Raw genomic sequence first — 18437 nt, 5'->3', positions numbered from 1 at the left:
CAAAGGCCACTGGGGCAGCCTGACTTGTTCCCGGGCCTCTTATCGCCGGCTGGTGACTAGCCATGAGACACACTTTTGGGGGTTTAGGGGCTGAGGTGTGCTAGGAATGGTTGGTAAAATTTGGAACCTAGCTGTTGACAGAGATAAAAACTGCTGAGACCTAGGTCACAGAGAGCCAAGTCAGGCTCCATTGGTGCCCTGGGAAGAGAGGGGTGGGCTGGGAAGAGCTGGAATCCAAGGGAAAGGGGAGAGTTTTTCACTTGCCAATGCCAGAAAGCCTGAAACACAAAATCACAGCCATCAGTGTCACTGTGGGGTGGGGACTCCAGTAGGGACCAGGCATGTCACCCTGATTTGGAGGATGCGCTCAGAGTCTCGTGGGCAGGCAGGACAGCTCTGGGTCAGAGTTGGTCCCTTGGAATCACACAGGCCTGGGTTCCTGGAAAAGTGATCTTGGCCAACCTTGGCCAAGTGGATTCACCTTGTTGAGCCTCAGTTTTCCCCCTCCCTCTGTAAAATGGGACACGCTACCCACCTCATGGAATTGCTGGAAGCACTCGTTGAGATCATGCGTATAGCTCCGTGGAACAGTCTAGAGATTACAGAAATAGACCCACACAAATGTGCCCAATTAATTTCCCCTTCCAATGAATTTTTGCTTTAAGAAGCAAAAGCAATACATTGGAGGAGGGAGAGCCTTTTCCATAAATGGTACTGGACATCGGCAGGCAAAAAAAGGAACCTCAACCTAAACCTTTCACCTTAGGCAAAAACTAGCTTTGAAAAACTCAAAGTGGATCATGGACTTAAATGTAAAATAGAAAACAATTAAAACTTCTAGGAAGGGAATTCCCTGGCGGTCCAGTGGTTGGGATTCCATGCTTCCATTGCAGGGGGCACGGGTTTGATCCCTGGTCGGGGAACTAAGATCCCACATGCTGCACAGCATGGCAAAAAAAAAAGGAAAAACTTCTGGGAAAAAAAAATCTTCAGGACTCAGGACTAGGCAGAGCTCTAAGATTTAACGCCAGAAGCATATGATCCATAAAAGGAAAACAATGATAATTTGGAGCTCGTCAAAATTAAAAACTTTTGTGAAAGACCCTGTTATGAAGATGAAAAGACAAACTAATGACTGGGAGAAAATATTTGCAAACCACAAAGCTAACAAAGGACTTGTATCTAGAATATATAAACATTGAAAAACAAAGATGTTCAACATCATTAGCCGTTAGAGAAATGCAAATTAAAACCACAGTGAGGGCTTCCCAGGTGGCCCAGTGGTTAAGAATCTGCCTGCCAATGCAGGGGACACGGGTTTGAGCCCGGGTCCGGGAAGATGCCACGTGCTGCGAAGCAACTAAGCCCGTGCACCACAACTACTGAGCCTGTGCTCTAGAGCCCGTGAGCCACAACTACTGAGCCCGCATGCCACAACTACTGAAGCCTGTGCGCCTAGAGCCCGTGCTCTGCAACAAGAGAAGCCAATGCAATGAGCAGCCCGCGCACCGCAACGAAGAGTAGCCCCCACTCACTGCAACTACAGAAAGCCCACGCTCAGCAATGAAGACCCGTCGCAGCCAAAAACAAACAAACAAACAAAACCCACAATGAGATATCATCACACACCTATGAGAATAGCTGAAACGAAAAACGGTGATGACACCAGAGAGCGACAAGGATGTGGAGAAACCGGATGACTCATACCTTGCCAGTGGGAATGGACAATGGTACAACCACTCTGGAAAATAGTTTGGCAGCTCTTTTTAAAACTAAAAATGGACTTACCACAAAGTAAGCAATTGTATTCTCTTTTCTTCCTAAACACTTCTCTACACATAATACAGAATGGTCAGCATACCCCTTCACAGAAATAACAATGTTCTCAGCTCCTTGAGTAAACAGCACTCTTAGAAACATCTCTCCCCCACGACCCGGAGCTTTACTGAGGTGTAACTGACAAATAAAACTGTAATATATTTAAAGTGTACAAAATAATGATTTATGTATACATTGTGAAATGATTACCACACTTGAGTTAATTAACACATCTATCATCTCACATAGTTATCTTTTTTTTGGGTGAGAATGCTTAAGATCTACTCTCTTAGCAGATTTTAAGTGTACAGTACAGAATTATGAACTACAGCCACCATGCTACACATTAAATCCTCAGAACTTATCCATCTCATAACCCAAAGTTTGTGCCCTTTGACCAACATCGCTCCATTTCCCCCACCCCCAGGCAACCACCATTCTACTCTGTTTCTTTGAGTTCAACTTTTTTTTCCCTCCTGCATTCCACTCCATTCTGCTTACTCACATCTGTAGCCTTTGCTCTGTCTGGAATGACCTTCTCCCTCTTCTCTGCGGCAAACTCCTACTAATTTCTCAAAGCCTTATTCAAATGCCACTTCCTCCTGGCAGCCAGCCTAGACCTGACGCTGGGCTGAGCTCCCTCCTCTGAGGCCTGAGTCTATTAGAGCTCTCATCAGAGTGCACATCCCTTGTAAGACCCTCTCTCCACCACAGCAGCACTGACAACAGGAACCCCTGGGGTAAGTGAGTATCTCAAATATTTCTCCTGGCACCTGGCACATGGAAGGCTCTGGGGATCCTTTGCTGATGAAAGCTGAATGGTGGCCACTAGAAGATGAAAGACTGAGTATGTTTCCCCCAGTTTTACAACAGAGGCTTAGAATCAAACGATGTTTAGTGTGGTGGCTCTCGAAGTATGTTCCCTGGACTAGCAGCCTTGGTATCGCATGCTCTACCCCAGTCCTACCAAGCTGGAAACTCAGGGGTAACAAGCCCTCCCTCCGGGTGATTCTGAAGCTCACTATTTAAACAAACTCACTCACTCAATCCATTTTTCATCAAATATATACCAAGGATCTACCATGTGACAGACCCTGTGCTGTGTGATGGTAATAATATTATACAAAACGACTTGGAAAGGTATTGTATCTTGGAGAGCAGGCTTGTTCGTGCACACACGCATGAGTATGTATGCACATGTGTGTGTGCACACACGCTTAACCGGGCTAACAGAACGGAGAGTGCTCAAGGCCATGGTCAGGAAATACATATGAAGCGAAGGGCACAGGGGCAGCACGTCACCTAGTGTGGGGGGAGGTACAGGGAAGCCTTCCTGGAGGAGGAGCATCAGCACTCACATTGGACAAATGGTGTCTGTGGAGTGGGTGGGGGTGAAGATCATGAAGAATTTCCATGGGGAGGATTCTGAAATGCACACAGCCTGCCTAGGAAATCAGAAGTGGCCAGGGCGGCTGATGTGCAGGACACTGCACAAGGCTGGAGAGGCGGGTGCGTCCCGGTGGCCAGAGTGAGGCATGGAGGCTGTGTCCTGAGGGCTCTGGGACACAAGGAGGGTTTGGAGTAGGGGACAGACATGGCCAGATATGCAAAGACCCCCCAGTTACTGAGTGGGGGGTGGACCAGAGGAGGTGGCACAGAGGCTGGGGGCTCAGGGAGGTGGCCAGGGTGGGGCACTGGGGAAAGGAGGAGAGGGCAGAGATGCTCAGGAGTTTGAAGGGGTGGACCGCAGTAGAGGGGAGGGGGGGAAGGGAGACATCCAGGATGAGGTGCATGGCTCTGGCCTGAAGACAGGGGAGTGGTGGGGCTGCCCCTCAGACAGGGACCCTGGAGGAGGAAGGTTACAGGGCACCAGGGCTGAAGGCTGCTGGAGAGCAAGCCAGAGAGCTTGGGCTTATCCCGAGGGTGCTGGGGAGCCAGGGAGGAGCTGGGAAGATCCCTCAGGCTGCCAGACTGGGGAAGGGGACAGGACTGAAGCCCGACAGGCCATGAAAACTGGGTAATGCTGGTGGCCTGGGGCTGGGGAGCACAGGCTGGAGTCAGACGAATGGTTGTTCTGGAAAGCGCCTGCTCTTGCTCGGACAAGTGATTCAGGTGTCAGGAAAACGGCAACCGAAATGCTGCTGCAAGGACAGGCACGGCAAGCCCTGGACAGGCCGGCTTGGCCCTACATCTTAACACACACAGCCCACCCTCCTGGAGGTCCTCTGATGACCTTCAGGGATCCAGAAGCCCCATAAAATGGCAAATAAACTTGTGGGGTAAGTGCATTTCCTGAGGAAGAAGGATTCTGGCTTTCACCAGATTCCTTAACTGAAAAGAGTGAAGAGACTCTGACCTTTCTGGGGATGGCTTGTATCTTGCGTAGGTGGCCGAGCCGGGGGTGGAGAAGCTCCCAGAAGGCTGTCGGTAGGGAGGGACTTTGTCGACCCCTGCTGGTGATGCTGTGTAAGGGGTTTCTGGGAAGCTGACGGGCCTGGAACAGAGAAAGGAGGGAGGAAGGCAGTGGGGGTGAGCGGGGAGGATACCCCTGCCCTCCGAGGAGGAACAGCTAGACCTCTCCCTCAGGCCCAACCACATCCCATGTGATTCACCTGCTGTCCTCCCATGGGGACAGAGAGAGGGCTGCTGAGCAAAGGGCAGCAGGAAGCCAGGGCGCCCCTTGCCTGCCTTCCCACTGCGGCTGAGCCTGCCCCTCAGCTTCTGTGGCCTGATGGGGCTCTGATGGGGCTGCGAAGACCGTTCCCGCCCACGCCTGGGACAAGACGCTCCTCTGCAAGGTGGATTCCTTCACGACTTGGAAAATTTTCTTTATCTTTTAATATGTAATATATTCAAAAGCATTTATCTTTAAGGTATATGCCGTCATAATAAAACAAACTCCCTGAAGCTACCACCCAACCCAAGAGCTAGAGCGGCGGCAATACCTGTCCACTGGTGGGCTCCTCCCCTCCCCACTTCCCTGCCAGAAGGAATCACTGTCCTAAATTTTGTGCTTATCCGTCCTTTGACCTTTTAAAACAATATATAGTTTTAATCATATACAGTAGGGTGGATTTCCGACCTCAGACCCTGAGCTCCCCAGCCCTGGGCCCTCACACAAGAGGCTCATAAGGCAAGCTTAAGGGAAGGAGGAAGCGGGGGGCATATAAGCACAAGAAGAAAAGGAGGAAGACTGAGGAGAGGAAGAGACTGGACAGCAGGGGAAGGAGAGAGAAAAGGCCAAAGGGTGGCTGCAGACAGGAGGGAGGTGCGGGCTGGGCTGGTGCCCCGGGTGGGTGCGGGGGGAGTCCTTACCTCTTGCTGTGCAGGGGCTGGGACTCCCGGAAGGGGACCATGGGGGTCTGCTTCGGGGGCCGGCTCAGGGACTGGGCGTGCCCGGGGGCGGTGGGAGTGGCCCACTTGGAGGCTGGGAGAGAGTTGTGGGACGCGGGTCCGCTCCATTGCCAGGGAGCGTTGCTGCGGTAGGGGGGCCGGCCTCCCGCGACCAGGCTCTCCAGGTCCGTCTTGGGCTCCGAGGTATTCATGTCGTAGGTCTCTGGCCACCCCCTGGGAAGAAAAACTGCGTTACTCAGACAGGCCCCGGCCCACCAGCGCGCACGCCTGCTGAGCATCGCAGCAGCACTGGCTGGGCTTTCCCACCCAATCTGAACGGACACGGCCTATTTTAAAAGCCCAGTTAGGTACCCTTTAAACTGGTCTGACATGTAGCAGCTTGGAGGCCTCAACCGGGACAGGGCCCAACAATGTGGCTCCAACGCTTGGCGCTCTCTACCTCATCTCCTCTCCCCTCCTCTTCCTCTCTCCTCGTCTCCCTTCCTCTCCCTTCTCCCTGACCCAGGCCTTGGGTCGGCCAGTGTCCTCCATGGGCTGGCTCGGCCCCTCTTGGTGGTTCTCGGGGCCAGGAAGGCGGATGCCCTCAGAATCAAAGGACAGTATCTGCCTTGTTCCAAAGAAGCTCAAAGGCAGCTGGAAGAGGAGCAGGTGACCTACTTTGCAGGGTGGTTAAAAAAAAAAAAAAAAAAGCCACGAAATCCAGAACCTTGAAATAGATGCAGAACGGCCTGTGAATTCCCCCAGACCAGGCTGGCACACACGCACCACAGCGTTCCTGGGCTCTAGGTGGGGAGATCCGCATGCTGGGCTGGCATCTCCACCACTGCTGCAGTGCAGCATGGGAGGGGGCTCTGAGCCCGAGGAGGGGGCCGTGCTCACAAAATCCACCTCCCAGCAGCTGTGGGAGCTGAGCTCAGAGGAGCCCTTGGTCTGGAAGTTCTCCTGCCCACACTGAGCCAATCCTCTGCGGTTCTCCTGAGTCCCCTGGAGCCTGGGGAACTTTCAGGGCATCCAGCAAAAGATCTGGTGGACGTGGTGGCTGGGAGCCTGTGGGCCCAGGTCATGCCTGCTAAGGAGTCATTAAAAGGTGACCTGAGGATGTGCTCTGGCACCTGGGCCAGACACACAGTGCCACTCAGTAGCACTAGAGTCGGAGCTGAGCTGACGTTCTGTAGTTCCTTTCAGAAGACGCTCTGGATTAGCAGGTGCCCGTGCCTCACAAGGTACCAGGTGAGGAATGACAACATACAAATGTCTACCAGAACCCACAGATACGCCAGGCCTGAGCAGAGGTGGAGGCGGTACCATCGTGGCCCCAGGCAGTGCACACCTGCTACCCCTGCCTGCTCAGCTTCTACACCCCTTCTCCTGAGAACACGTCTGTGTGCTCTAGGTGGGGCTGACCCCACTTCTTGGCTCCAGGTATGAGCACATGACCCAGGCCTGCTGGTCAGAAACTCTTCTCTCTCTGGACACAATGACAGGCACAGGATTGTCATGTGCCCCAAGCTGAGCCAATCAGAGACAGTGAGCATCAGCTCTGGAACTACCGGGGGCAAGATCTATTCCCCTGGGCTGCTGAGCTGGGGAGACCTAAGCTGGAGCTGTGAGGAGGGAGAGGTCATCTTTGTCCCCATGAAGTGGGAGATGGCTTGAGAATGACAGCAACGCACAAAAGGAGACAGGTGATAAAGATTCCTGATGAAGATGTCCCTGCATAAAGCCACACTTAAATCTTGCCCCATCTCTTAGTCTTATCAGGTGCATTAGCTAGTAAAGTCTCTCTTTTGCTTCACCTCTGTTGCTGGTAACCAGAATTCTAATCAGTAGACACACTGAAGAGAGAAGTAAATCGAGGCACAGAGAAGTTAAGTAATCTATCCAAGGTCACACAGCCAGTAAGAGGTGGAAACTGGATTTATCTATGTATCTATGTACTTATCTATGTAGCCATGTATGTATGTATGTATGTATCTATCTATCTATTCTTTTTTCTTTTTTTGGCCATGCCACACGGCTTGTGGGATCTTAGTTCCCCAACCAGGGATCGAACCCACACCCTTGGCAGTGAAAGTGCAGAGTCCTAACCACTGGACTGCAAGGGAATTCCCGGAAACTGGATAGTAAGCTGACTTGAAAGCCCACAGCTTTAACCACCATATACACTGGCCCACTGAACAGTGGTTTGGGAACCAGTGAGTAGATGTTTTGGGTCCCTTCTGCCCCAGTTACTGACAGCTTCATCTTTGGTCAAGAGTCCCTGGGCATGACGTCAAAGAGGGAAACAGTCATCTTGAAGGCAGCACAGAGTGATGGAGAGCCAGGGCTCTGAGGTCAGACGGCTGGTTCAGATCCCAGCTCTGCCACTTATGGCCTGTGTGGCCTTGGGTGAGGGATTTTCCTTCTCAGAGCTTCTGTTTCCTAATCTGTAAGACGGCTGCGAGCATTAGCAGCAAGTCTGGCGCGTGCCAAGCGCTTAACAAACAGGAGCTCTTGCTGCTGTCGCCTTCTCCAGCCGATTCTGTGGACTGTCTACCTGCCATTCCCACACGCTCAGAAGCGAAAGTCTCCCTTCCGCCTTCTGAAGTCCAACCACACCCACCTGGGGGCTCTGGAACAAGTTCCTTCCCAGTGATCTGAGATCCATCAGCATATAAATTACCCTGAGCGCTCAGTAAAGGAACACAGATTCCTGGGCCCCATCTCAGCTCCTCTGAAGCAGAGTCCTCTTTGAGGTGGGGTCCAGGAAGCTGCATTTTACCAAGCTGCCAGGGATGATGCTGACATGAGAAAAAGTTTACGAAGCCCATTTCACTTATTTAGTTTTTGAATTGTTTTTAAAAATTAAAGTGGTATAAAAGGGCATCCCTGTCCCCATCTCCGCCCCCCAGTCACACCCACCAGAAGCACCCACAGCTGCCAGGTTTTTACATATTCTTGCAGAAATAGCCTATGCACATACGTAAAGATGATTTAAAATAGAAATAAAAAGAATATTACACTTAACTCCAGATTCCCATCTTGCTTTTTTTTATTCTTCCCAATTAACGACATTTCTCACCGGAGAGTTTGACATTTCTGAACTCTCAGCACAGAGACTCACTGCGCTTTCTTTATAAACAACCCATTACTATTCCATCACGTGGATGACCTGGGATCTACTCAGCCAGTCCCCTGTGGTTGGATATTGAGGTTTCTTCTAGTGTTTTGCTTGACCAACAACGCTGCCCTCAGCTACGTGCGGGAGACATCTGAGGGCGGATGCCCCTGGTTTGCAGAACACTTTTCCTCTCTGCCTCCTTGTCCTTGATTCCTGACAGCCTAGTTTCTGGGGGCCATGGGGACTCCTTTCTTATCTCTACTACTCACTGACTTGTGGGGTTTCAATTTCCCTTCTCAGGGAGGAGTTTCCACCCCTCCCCCTTCAGACGTCTTAAGTCCAACTGAAGAGGACAAAAGCATCTCAGATAGCCTCCCCCGTCAGGCGGCGAGAGACAGCAAGATGAGAACATCCCTCCTGCGCCTGTGCAAGCACCCCAGGTCACGACGACACGCCTCATTGGGGGCTCTGGAATGTCCTCCGGGCTACCTGGCCCAGCCTGGCAATTGCCCAGCCTGGCAATTGCCCAGCCTGGCAGTGCAGGGCTCACTTGAGAACCCCAGCCTTGCGGCCTGGGGGGTGTGAGGATGATCCCCTGTATTCTGCTCAGTGTCTGAAGAACACGGGGTCCAGACGCACGCCATACAGAGCCTGGCTGGAGGCAGGGAGAACCCTCTGCTCAATCCTGGTGTGTTTCCCCTCAGAGCTTATCGTGACATTTGAGCCAGCAGGCCAGGGTTGCAGCAAGAGGCTGGAGGGACCCCAGCGCTGGGGTTATCAGCTCTGCAAATGAGGCCAGCCAGACGCCTCTGCACTTGAAGAACAACAAAAACCACGCAAGTCCCAACCCACACCCGCCCCTGTAAACAGGAGATCCTGTTTCTGTGGCCTCCTTGTAAAGGGAGCAGGATGATAGTTTTTCTCCTAAATAGGGCAGGGAGCGGAACCACCCTCCTGGCCCCATCTCCCCAGAGTTGGAGAAGGGAGCCTGCAGACATTTCCTTTTGCTTCAGCTGGTCCCTACCTGTTGGTCCAAGGACGCCTTTGTAGCCTCTGGCGCTCCCAAGTTTTGAAGGTAGGGTATTTCGTGTGTGTGTGCGTGCGTGTGTGTGTGTGTGGTGCGTGTGTGTGTGTGTGTGCTCGCCTGTGGGGTTACCTCAGCTTGACTTGTCCCTGCAGAGCTCGGAGCAGGTGTGGCCAGGCCTCGGCTCTGTGCAGGGGTGGAGGAGGCCCCGGAAGAGGGCTGGGAAGAGGGGACGCCTGGGGCCTGACCGGAGTCCCAAGGCTGGGGGGCTGGGGTGTGGGTGGCTAAGCCCTTGGTTGCAGCAGGGTTTAAGCCTGCCCAGAACCAGCCCCCACCAAGGTCAGAGCAAAAAGACTCAAGAAGATGGGGCTGCTGCAGCCAGAACGCACACGCCCACAGCTCGCAATCGCTTTCAGAGGCAGCTGAGGATCTGGACACGGAAGCTGGACTGAGTTTTGCTCACCATTCAGTAGCCGTGCAACTCTGCACAAGACACTGGGCCACTCTGGGCGTCAGTCTTCTCACTGGTAAAGCGGGGATCACACCAGCCCTGCGAGGTCATGTGTATAAGCACTCAGTGTCACCTCATCTCGTGCCTTTCTCGTGGCTCACTCAGCTCCAGCCACATGACCCTCTTTCTGGTCCATCAACAAGCCAAGGGCCTCTGTCCTCACCTTTGTGATGGCTGCTCCCTGCCCGCAAGGCCCCTCCCCTGGCTCCTTCGCGTCTCCACGCCTTCCCTGAGCCCTTATCCAATGTTGGGTCATGACCCTTATGCTCCTCACACCCAGGATCTCACAGCTGGTGTGTTCAGAGTGCCTCCTACAGGCCAAGTCCTGTTCTGTGTGCTCTACAGGCCTTACCTCCCCCACCTCACAACCACCTCTAGGGAAAGATCTATCCTTGTCCCTATTTTACAAATGAGGAAACAGGCAGAGAGTGGTGAGGCCACTTGCCCAGGGTCACAGTTAATAAGAGGAGGAGCTTGGATTCAAATGTAGGCAAGCTCCCTGCAGAGCCTGCCTTCCCACTATGCTCAGCTGCCTCCCCCTTTGGCTATATGAACCATCTCACTTGCTTACTTGTTTACCGTTTGTCTCCCCCGATCCATTCAGCAGGGCTGTGAGGGCCCAGGCCTTGACTGTCCTCTGTGCAGCTGTGTTTCCGACACTTGGAATGTAGTGATTCTAGAGAGAATCACTGTCTCCAGACCCCTCTGGAGGTTGCGAGGGTACCAACTCATTATTCTAAGAACTGCATCTATCCTGCCTTCCCTGTACAAATTATACCTCAGAAGAATCATACAGTTGCTGAAGGACAGTTCTTTTTTTTTTTTTTTTTTTTTTTTGCGGTACGCGGGCCTCTCACTGTTGTGGCCTCTCCCGTTGCGGAGCACAGGCTCCGGACGTGCAGGCTCAGCAGCCATGGCTCACGGGCCCAGCTGCTCCGCGGCATGTGGGATCTTCCCGGACCGGGGCACGAACCCGTGTCCCCTGCATTGGCAGGTGGACTCTCAACCACTGCGCCACCAGGGAAGCCCAAGGATAGTTCTTTTTAGAAGAATTCCAGGGATGTCCTTGGCAGTTCAGTGGTTAAGACTCTGGGCTTCTAACGCAGGGGGCACAGGTTCGATCCCTGGTTGGGGAACGAAGATCCCGCATATCGCGGGATGGCCAAAAAATAAAATAAAAATTAAAAAAAAAAAGGGAAGAATTCCAGCCAATAAATAACACAGGAATGACAGAAATGAGGACGTCACTTCAATGTGACCTGTAATGACATAGGGGATCCAGGCAATGATCACGAATGGCTGCTGAGAGCTGAAGGGAAACGTATGGTCACGGGTCAGGTTGCCACCATCTGAACCCTCTGAGCGCCCTTAGTACCACTCACACAGGGACAACTGGACATTTGATGCCTCCTAATGGATGCACACCTGGGAAGTGCCGTTACCAAAAGAAATTCAACCAGAATCTGATCAAGCTTCTATGCTGAACTTCAGTTTATAGGAAATACACATGCTAGAAAAACAGGTTGAAGGACACCAGAGGGGTGGTGTCCAAGCAGCTAAATCTAGGACGTGGGAAACTCTAAAGGACAGGTGGCCTGGTTTCCTCCCAAAGTAAGTTGTAAGAAAAAAATAAGAGGGAGGGGAAACTTACAGATTAGAAGGGCCTGAAGAGGCACATCAGCCAAATGCCACAGGAGGAGCCTGATTAACAAAACAACTGTTTTTAAAAAATATCTCTCTGATACAAAAGAAGTTAAAGATAGACTGGGCAGTTGATGCTGACTTTCTGCTAAATTTTTTAAGTGTAATAATAATTTTTTAAAGGTCCTGACTGGGTAGAGATACATTCCAAGGAGTTGGGATTGCTTTAAATAATCCAAGGTGGGGAGGTATGGAATTAAAAACAAAAACAAAAACTGGGACTTCCCTGGTGGCACAGTGGATATGACTCCGTGCTCCCAATGCAGGGGGCCCAGGTTGGATCCCTGGTCAGGGAACTAGATCCCACATGCATGCTGTAACTAAGAGTTTGCATGCCACAACTGAGGAGCCGGCAAACTACAACTAAAGAGCCCGCGTGCTGCAACTAAGGAGCCAATGAGTTGCAACTAAGGAGCCCGCCTGCTGCAACTAACACCCAGCGCAACCAAATAAATAAATAAATAAATATTTAAGAAACAAACAAAAAACAAAACAAGAACTGGCCACACGTTGATAAATGTTGAAACAAGGGGCTCAGCATACTTTTCATATGTTTGAAATGTTCCATTAAAACAAAACAAAAGAAAAAGAAACAAACACTGCACTGGCTTCCTAGTGAACAAAACCCAAGCTCATCACCATGTCCAGAAAGGCCCCCCAGTCTGTCCGTCTCTCCCATCTCGCGGCTTTGCTCTCTGTGCTCCAGCCACACTGGCCTCCCTGTGCTGCAGGAATGCACCACACACACTGACACTTTGGGGACCCTGTGCTGGCTTGTTCCTGTCTCGGACCCGCTAGCCCAGAAAACTACATGGTGGCCTCCACCCGGGAGCCTTCCCTGACCACCCCGTAAGCCACTCTCCCGCCACGCTGCAAACTCTTCAACGACCCCACTTTCTCTTCTCAGACCTCATCACTGCCAGGTCCTGTGTTATACAGCTATTTGACGATTGCCTGTCCTTCCCTCAGGACACAAACTCCAAGGGAACAGGCGCTTTATTTTGTTCATCGCTGTATCCTGAGCAGTTCAAATGGAGCGTGCACACAGTAGGGGCTCAATACATATGTGCTGAACAAGTGAGTGAAGTGCCATGTGCCCTCAGGCAAGGACTTTTAACGCTGTGTGCGAATAAGGAGGTCGCCTGCCTCACAGGGCTGTGTGGAGGCTGGATGGGACAGCATGCACGTGGAGAGCTTAGACTGCGACTGGCCTGCAGGAGGGGTTCCACAGATATTAACTCTGACCCCGTCACCACTATCACTTTTCCTACCGAGGGAGGGCTTCAAGTGCCAGCACCTGGGGAGCTGCCGACCTTTCAGGGTGGACAGACTTACCTCCGGGGCGTGCCGTCGTCAAAAGGCGGGATGATGACCACCTTGACGGTGACGGAGGTGCGCAGCAGGTCGATCATCTGGTCGTGGGTCAGTGTGACCACGGCCACCTTGCAGATCTCCACCAGGCGGCTGCCCTGACGGAGGCCGGCCTGCCAGGCAAACCCGTAGTCCTCCACCTCGGCCACGGTCCCGTCGTACTTCACGTGGAAGCCCAGCTGCCCGAGCCCGTTCCGCCGCAGGGTCATGTCCACCGTCTCCCAGCCATTGGTCATCACCTGCAGGCAACACGTGGGGTCTAGCCTCACAAGCTGCTCGGGGTCAGCTCTTGTGGGAGATTCCTGGTCAGACTCTGCCCTTTGAGGCCAAAGACCCTGCTGACCCCCGTCTACCCTCCCAGGTGATGTCAGGGTATGGGAGCGCAAACACCCACCTAGTCCCAGCCCGGGGTTCCTGACTTCTGGAGAAACGTGGATACCTCACACAGAGGTGGCGGTCATGAGCTGTGATCTCCAAATACCGCCCCCCAACCCCCCGCCCCGCCGCTGGCGGTCTCTGGGACTTGTTCTGGCCAATGAAGTGTGAATGGAACTGGCATACTATCTGGGCTGGGGCATTTCACTGCCAATTCAAGACCCTTTGCAGGCCTTTCCCCTCAGCCACAGCCTCTAGGATTATTCCGGAGAGTGGCTGTTTGGTCAGCTAGGGTCCCAAAGTTAGAATAATGTGGAGCACAGGCACCAGCTGAACCTCATAAACCTTTGTTATCTGAAGCCACTAATAATGCATCCTGACCGATACGGTGACTGTGACCAGAGTAAAAGCCAGAGAGGCAACAGACCAGAGATCCTGCGACCTTTTCTAGGCTGGGGGCTCGGGCCATATTTTTTACTTCATGACATCATTCTTAGAGGTACAAACCCCTTCCCAATCTCCTTCCCAGACCGTCCCCCATCCTGGAGCCGACGAGACCACACAAGGCCTTGCCTCCAATTTACTCCCTGCTTCATATGTATGAGACTTTCGTCATGATTACCATAGATATGAGAAGCCACTGAACAGAACCCCTGGTTCTTCAGCATGTCCTTAGGGATTCCCTCCTCTTCCTGGGACAAAAAGATTAACTTAACAAGCCGTAGCTGTTAAACAAGTTACATCAAGATTTGTCTGCCCTATCCTAAGGCTGTATTAAGGAAAGCGTTCGTGTAATGGTTCACATTTCCTGTGAGAAGTCATTCCCTGGCTAGAAGGCTACCTGATGTACCTATTAGAGCAGCACAGTAAGAAAGAATTTTATGTCACAAGCCACGCTATTCATTCACACATTTACACGCGTATCCATATACACAAAAACATTCCTTGCAACCCACACTGACATTCCCGAGTGTGGGTAGTGAGAAATGAGTTTGGATGGCAAAAGACTTACCTGAAAATGTAAACACATTTGTTCCTGGTCTGGACAGTGAGAATTTGGGAAGTGAGGAAGCATGTAACACTGGAACAAAGCTCCACGAAACCAAGTCCTTCCCCACTGGGATCCTCTTGGATATGTTTCCATCTTTTCTACGCTATCTTTGAGGATTTTTGATTGAGACCCAGTAATTGATTTTATAACCCAACTTGTTTACATGACAATAAGGAGTTACTGTTAATTTTTTGTACGATAATGACAAAATAGTTATTTTTACAGAGTCCATATGTTTTAGAGATAAATACTGAGATGTTTACCGATGAAATGATAGGATGTCTAGGATTTGTTTCAAAATAATCAGGGGAAGGGAAGGGAAGGAAGGGAAAAACAAGACGGGCCACGGGCTGATAACTATGGAAACTGGTGATGGGGCTACAAGTTCACTATGTGAGTCTCTTTACTTTTCTGTATGTTTGAAAATTTCCACGATTAATAAGTTTTAAAAAGTTGGTTGGAAAGGAAAGTCTACTGTTCAGTGCCTCAAAAGAGAAAGTTGTGGGTGGCTCCATCCTAGACCACTGCTTCTGCTTTGGGAGTCAAAATTCTTCTGCCCTTTGAAGCCATCACCCTTGTGTCCGAAGAATTTGGCTGTGGGTGATTCACAGGAGAGTCCTGTGCGTCCGTGCCTGTGCCCGATTAGGCAGCACCAGCCCTGGGAGTCCCGGGCTGTTCTGAGAGCCAGCCCCCAGCAGAGGCTCCAACGGCTCAGGCACTGCTGTGCAGGACAGCTAAGTGCCTTCCACTCTCCATCCTCCCCTTCTTCCTTTGAGGAATGAGACTCCCCTGCCCACTGCAAATCAAGAGTTTTGATGGGTGCATGGCCACCTGGTTAGGGACCACATTTCTCAGCTGCCCCTGCAGCTGGGTGTGGACATGACTTGGTTTGGGGCAGTGATGGAACTGTGTTTTTAAAAATAAAATTGCTTGTCCTCCACGCTCATGCTTTCTCCCTTCCTGCAGACAGGAACATGGATATGGAGTGACTCCACGTTGACCATGCTGAAAAGTACAATATCAAAGGGAAAGAAGAAGCCACAGGAGGAAGGAACGTGAGTCCCTGAGCTGTCTCTGCCAGCTTTGAGCAGCCTGAGCGCTAACTACAAAAAACATAAACGCCCATCTTATTTCAGCCACTGGATTTCTCAGTCTCTCTCTCTCTCTTTCTTTTAGCAGGTCAGCCTGTAACTACCCAGTATGGCTGCTTTGGGTCATTTTGGATGGGGGAGAGAGCCAGTAGGGAAACTCGGGCTGCTCTGGCTTAGTGTCCTGCAACTTCTGTGCCATGTGCTTTTGCTAACAATCCGAAGGCAGCCCCACCCAAAGAAGAACACCATTCCCAATGTTCACAAGCTTCCAGAAAGGCTCCCTGGCACACGGAACACCTTATGAGACCAAACACACAATGAGTTCAGAGGAACCTCTGCTGTGCCATGCGGCCACCCTGCCCCCTTTAAAGCTAATTTTCTTGGGGACTGATCTTTGTGTGCCAGGCATTGGTTAAGTCCTTTCAATGCCCAATTTCTCTAACATCTCACTTATGACGTACATACAATAATTTGCTTGTTTTACAGCTGGGGAATCTGAGGCATGTCAGTTGCCCAAGGTCATAAAGCAGATCTGACTCCTTAACTCTATCTTTTAGCCCCTGTGCTGTTTTCCCTGCTGCTATGCTGCTTCCCCTGCTTTTTTTTTTTTTCTCTTTTATTTATTTTCCCCCTCATTCTTCACCAGGATGATTCCTACTTACTGCTCTAGTTTCAGCTTAAGTCATTTCCTCAGGGAAGCCGCGCTCTACCCTGGGCCAAGGCTCACAAGCTGGGGTGCTTTGTGGGTAATGGGAGATGCAGGCTGGTGAGAACCATGGTCAAATGGTGCACTCACACCCTGAGTAAAGGGGGCACCCAACACCCTGCTTCAGCTGACCCCTGACCAGTATAAACATAGGCCCTGGATAGCCAGATCCCCCAGTTTTTCAAGAGAAGCCAGAAAGCTAGGTTCATACGAAATCCTCGGAATGTTAAGCATTGGTAACTAACTAAATATGTCTGGGGGCTGCATCCCATCTGTGGGTTTGAGACCGCCCACCATGATAGGGTCCCCTGGCATCCTCAGCACTCTGCCTTTTAGCCTCTTGGCACTTGTGATTCCTGTTCAGTGTCTGCCTCGGATGGGAGCCTGGGCCCACCGTGGTCACTGCTGAGTCCCAGCACTGCCCGGCCCAGGGCCCGGCACATAATAAAACCTGTCGACTTAACAAACAAAGGATGTCTGAATCCCAGCTGTGCCGGGGGAGGGTGTGGACCCTCACCCTGGAGGACTTCACAAAGAAAGACTCACCTTGTGAGCCATTTAAGATGGGTCCGTCCCTTCACAGAAGATGGCTTATGTCATCACTTCCTGGCTGCCCGGTTTCTCAGCGGGCTTTGGGGCACTGAGATTGTGAGGGGGGCTGTGGAAATGTGCTCTAAAAGCACTGCGCCAACAGGCACGGGGGTGCGCGTGGGACAGAGAGGATGTGGGTAAACCATGTAGCCTGGCACAGTGCCTGGCACGGTCACTGCTCAAGAAACGCAAGCTGCTGTCAGGATTTTGGGAGGAAGACCTCTCATGTTTAAGAACCCAGGCCCTAAACTCACTCTGGGCCCTGGGCAAGTCGCTTTACCTCTCTGGGCCTCAGCTTCCTCATCTGTGAATTGGGGGTGATAACAGTATCTCCCTCAGTGGGCTTTTGGGAAGAAGAAATGTAAGGTTGTGCAAGGCTGCAAGCAGTCAGACAGTCAGCCCCCCATGAATGGCCACTTTTGCTATTACTACAAGGTAGCACGCATGCGAGCCTTCAGTCCACGGCCACTGAGTGCCTACTGCACACCAGATGCTGGCCTAGGTGCTGAGGACACAGCGGCAAACAACAAATAGGTAAAAATACACGTCAGATGGTGGTAGGTGCTATCGAGAAAGTTAAAGCAGGGAAAGTGGGTGGAATAAGCTCAGGGCCAAGTTGGGGAGGGGAGTTTGCAATTTTGGATAATGAGGCCTCACTCACAGGTGACATCTGACTAAAGGCATATAGAAGGGGAGGGAGCCATGTGGGGATGAGGGAAAGTGTTCCAGCAAGAGCGCACAGTCAGTGCAAAGGCCCTGAGGCTGGATGCCTGATGAACACACTCTGGAAACAGCAGAGGTCTGTGTGCCTGGAGCGGAGAGAGCAAGGGGAGACAAGATCAGAGAGGCTGACAGAGAGGCCACGCAGGGCCTCATGGGCCACCGTAAGGAATTGGGCTTTTACCCAGAGTGAGCTGAGGGGTTTGAGCAGAGCAGTGACATGATCGGATCCCTCTGACGACCTTACTGAGAAGAGAGCACAGGGAAGCAGGTGCTGACGCAAAGGAGACCAGGGAGGAGGCTACTGGATAGGCCAGGAGGGGCTGTGGAAGGGGGAGAAGTAGTGTAGCCTGCCTACTGGAGACGGAGCTGACAGACTGGATGTGGGTGTGAGAGAAAGGGGAGTGAGGCTGATGCCGAGGCCTCTGATCCCACAAATGAGGGATGGGCTTGTCCTCTGCTGAGACAGGAGAACCCTGGGAGGCATGGGGAAGGAAACTAGGAGCTTGCTCTTAGACATGTTAAGTTTCAAGGTCGAGTGGAGATGCCAGGCAAGCAGTTAGTTATCAGCCTCAAGTCTGGGCACAAACAGGTTTTGGAGTCAGAAAAATCTGGATTCAGATCCCAGTCTGCCACCTACTGTATGACCTTCTGTGAGTATCTATACCCCTCTGAACCTTGCATTTCTCATCTGTCAAGTGGGGATAAAAACAGTGCCTACATTCCACGGGGTGGGTGAAGAACTGTGAGGTCATGCACGTAAATGGTTCATTAGCACAGAGTCAGGGTTCAGTCATCTCATTCAACTAACCAACTAATCAGCATTTACGGACCACCTACTATGTGTCAGCTCTGATCTGTGCATATGAGATAAGCAAGTGAGCAAAACAGTCAGAGGCCCTCATTCACGGACCTCACATCCTAATGGGAAATCTACACACAAGCTACTGTGGTAGTCTAAGGCGGGGCATGAATTTTGGAGTCAGGGAAGCTGAGAGCAGGGCTTTACCAATCCAACTGAACT

The 18437-nt window shown here is 51.6% G+C and overlaps 1 protein-coding gene across 1 annotated transcript in view; it reads right to left on the bottom strand.

Annotated features, from left to right (window-relative positions):
* The window catches only part of SIPA1L3 (signal induced proliferation associated 1 like 3), a gene marked incomplete at both ends in the record, with an annotated part of 95511 nt that overhangs the window by 49271 nt on the left and 27803 nt on the right, over window positions 1-18437 (bottom strand). The window contains 3 exons of the mRNA XM_079723669.1: window positions 4175-4312; window positions 5134-5385; window positions 12844-13118. Of these exons, the coding sequence (XP_079579795.1) occupies window positions 4175-4312; window positions 5134-5385; window positions 12844-13118 (665 nt within the window). The remainder of the gene's footprint in view (window positions 1-4174; window positions 4313-5133; window positions 5386-12843; window positions 13119-18437) is intronic.

Source organism: Hyperoodon ampullatus (genome assembly GCF_949752795.1).
Source record: "Hyperoodon ampullatus genome assembly, chromosome: 18".
Taxonomy (NCBI): Eukaryota; Metazoa; Chordata; class Mammalia; order Artiodactyla; family Ziphiidae; genus Hyperoodon; species Hyperoodon ampullatus.
This window is presented reverse-complemented; position numbering and strand designations above follow the sequence as displayed.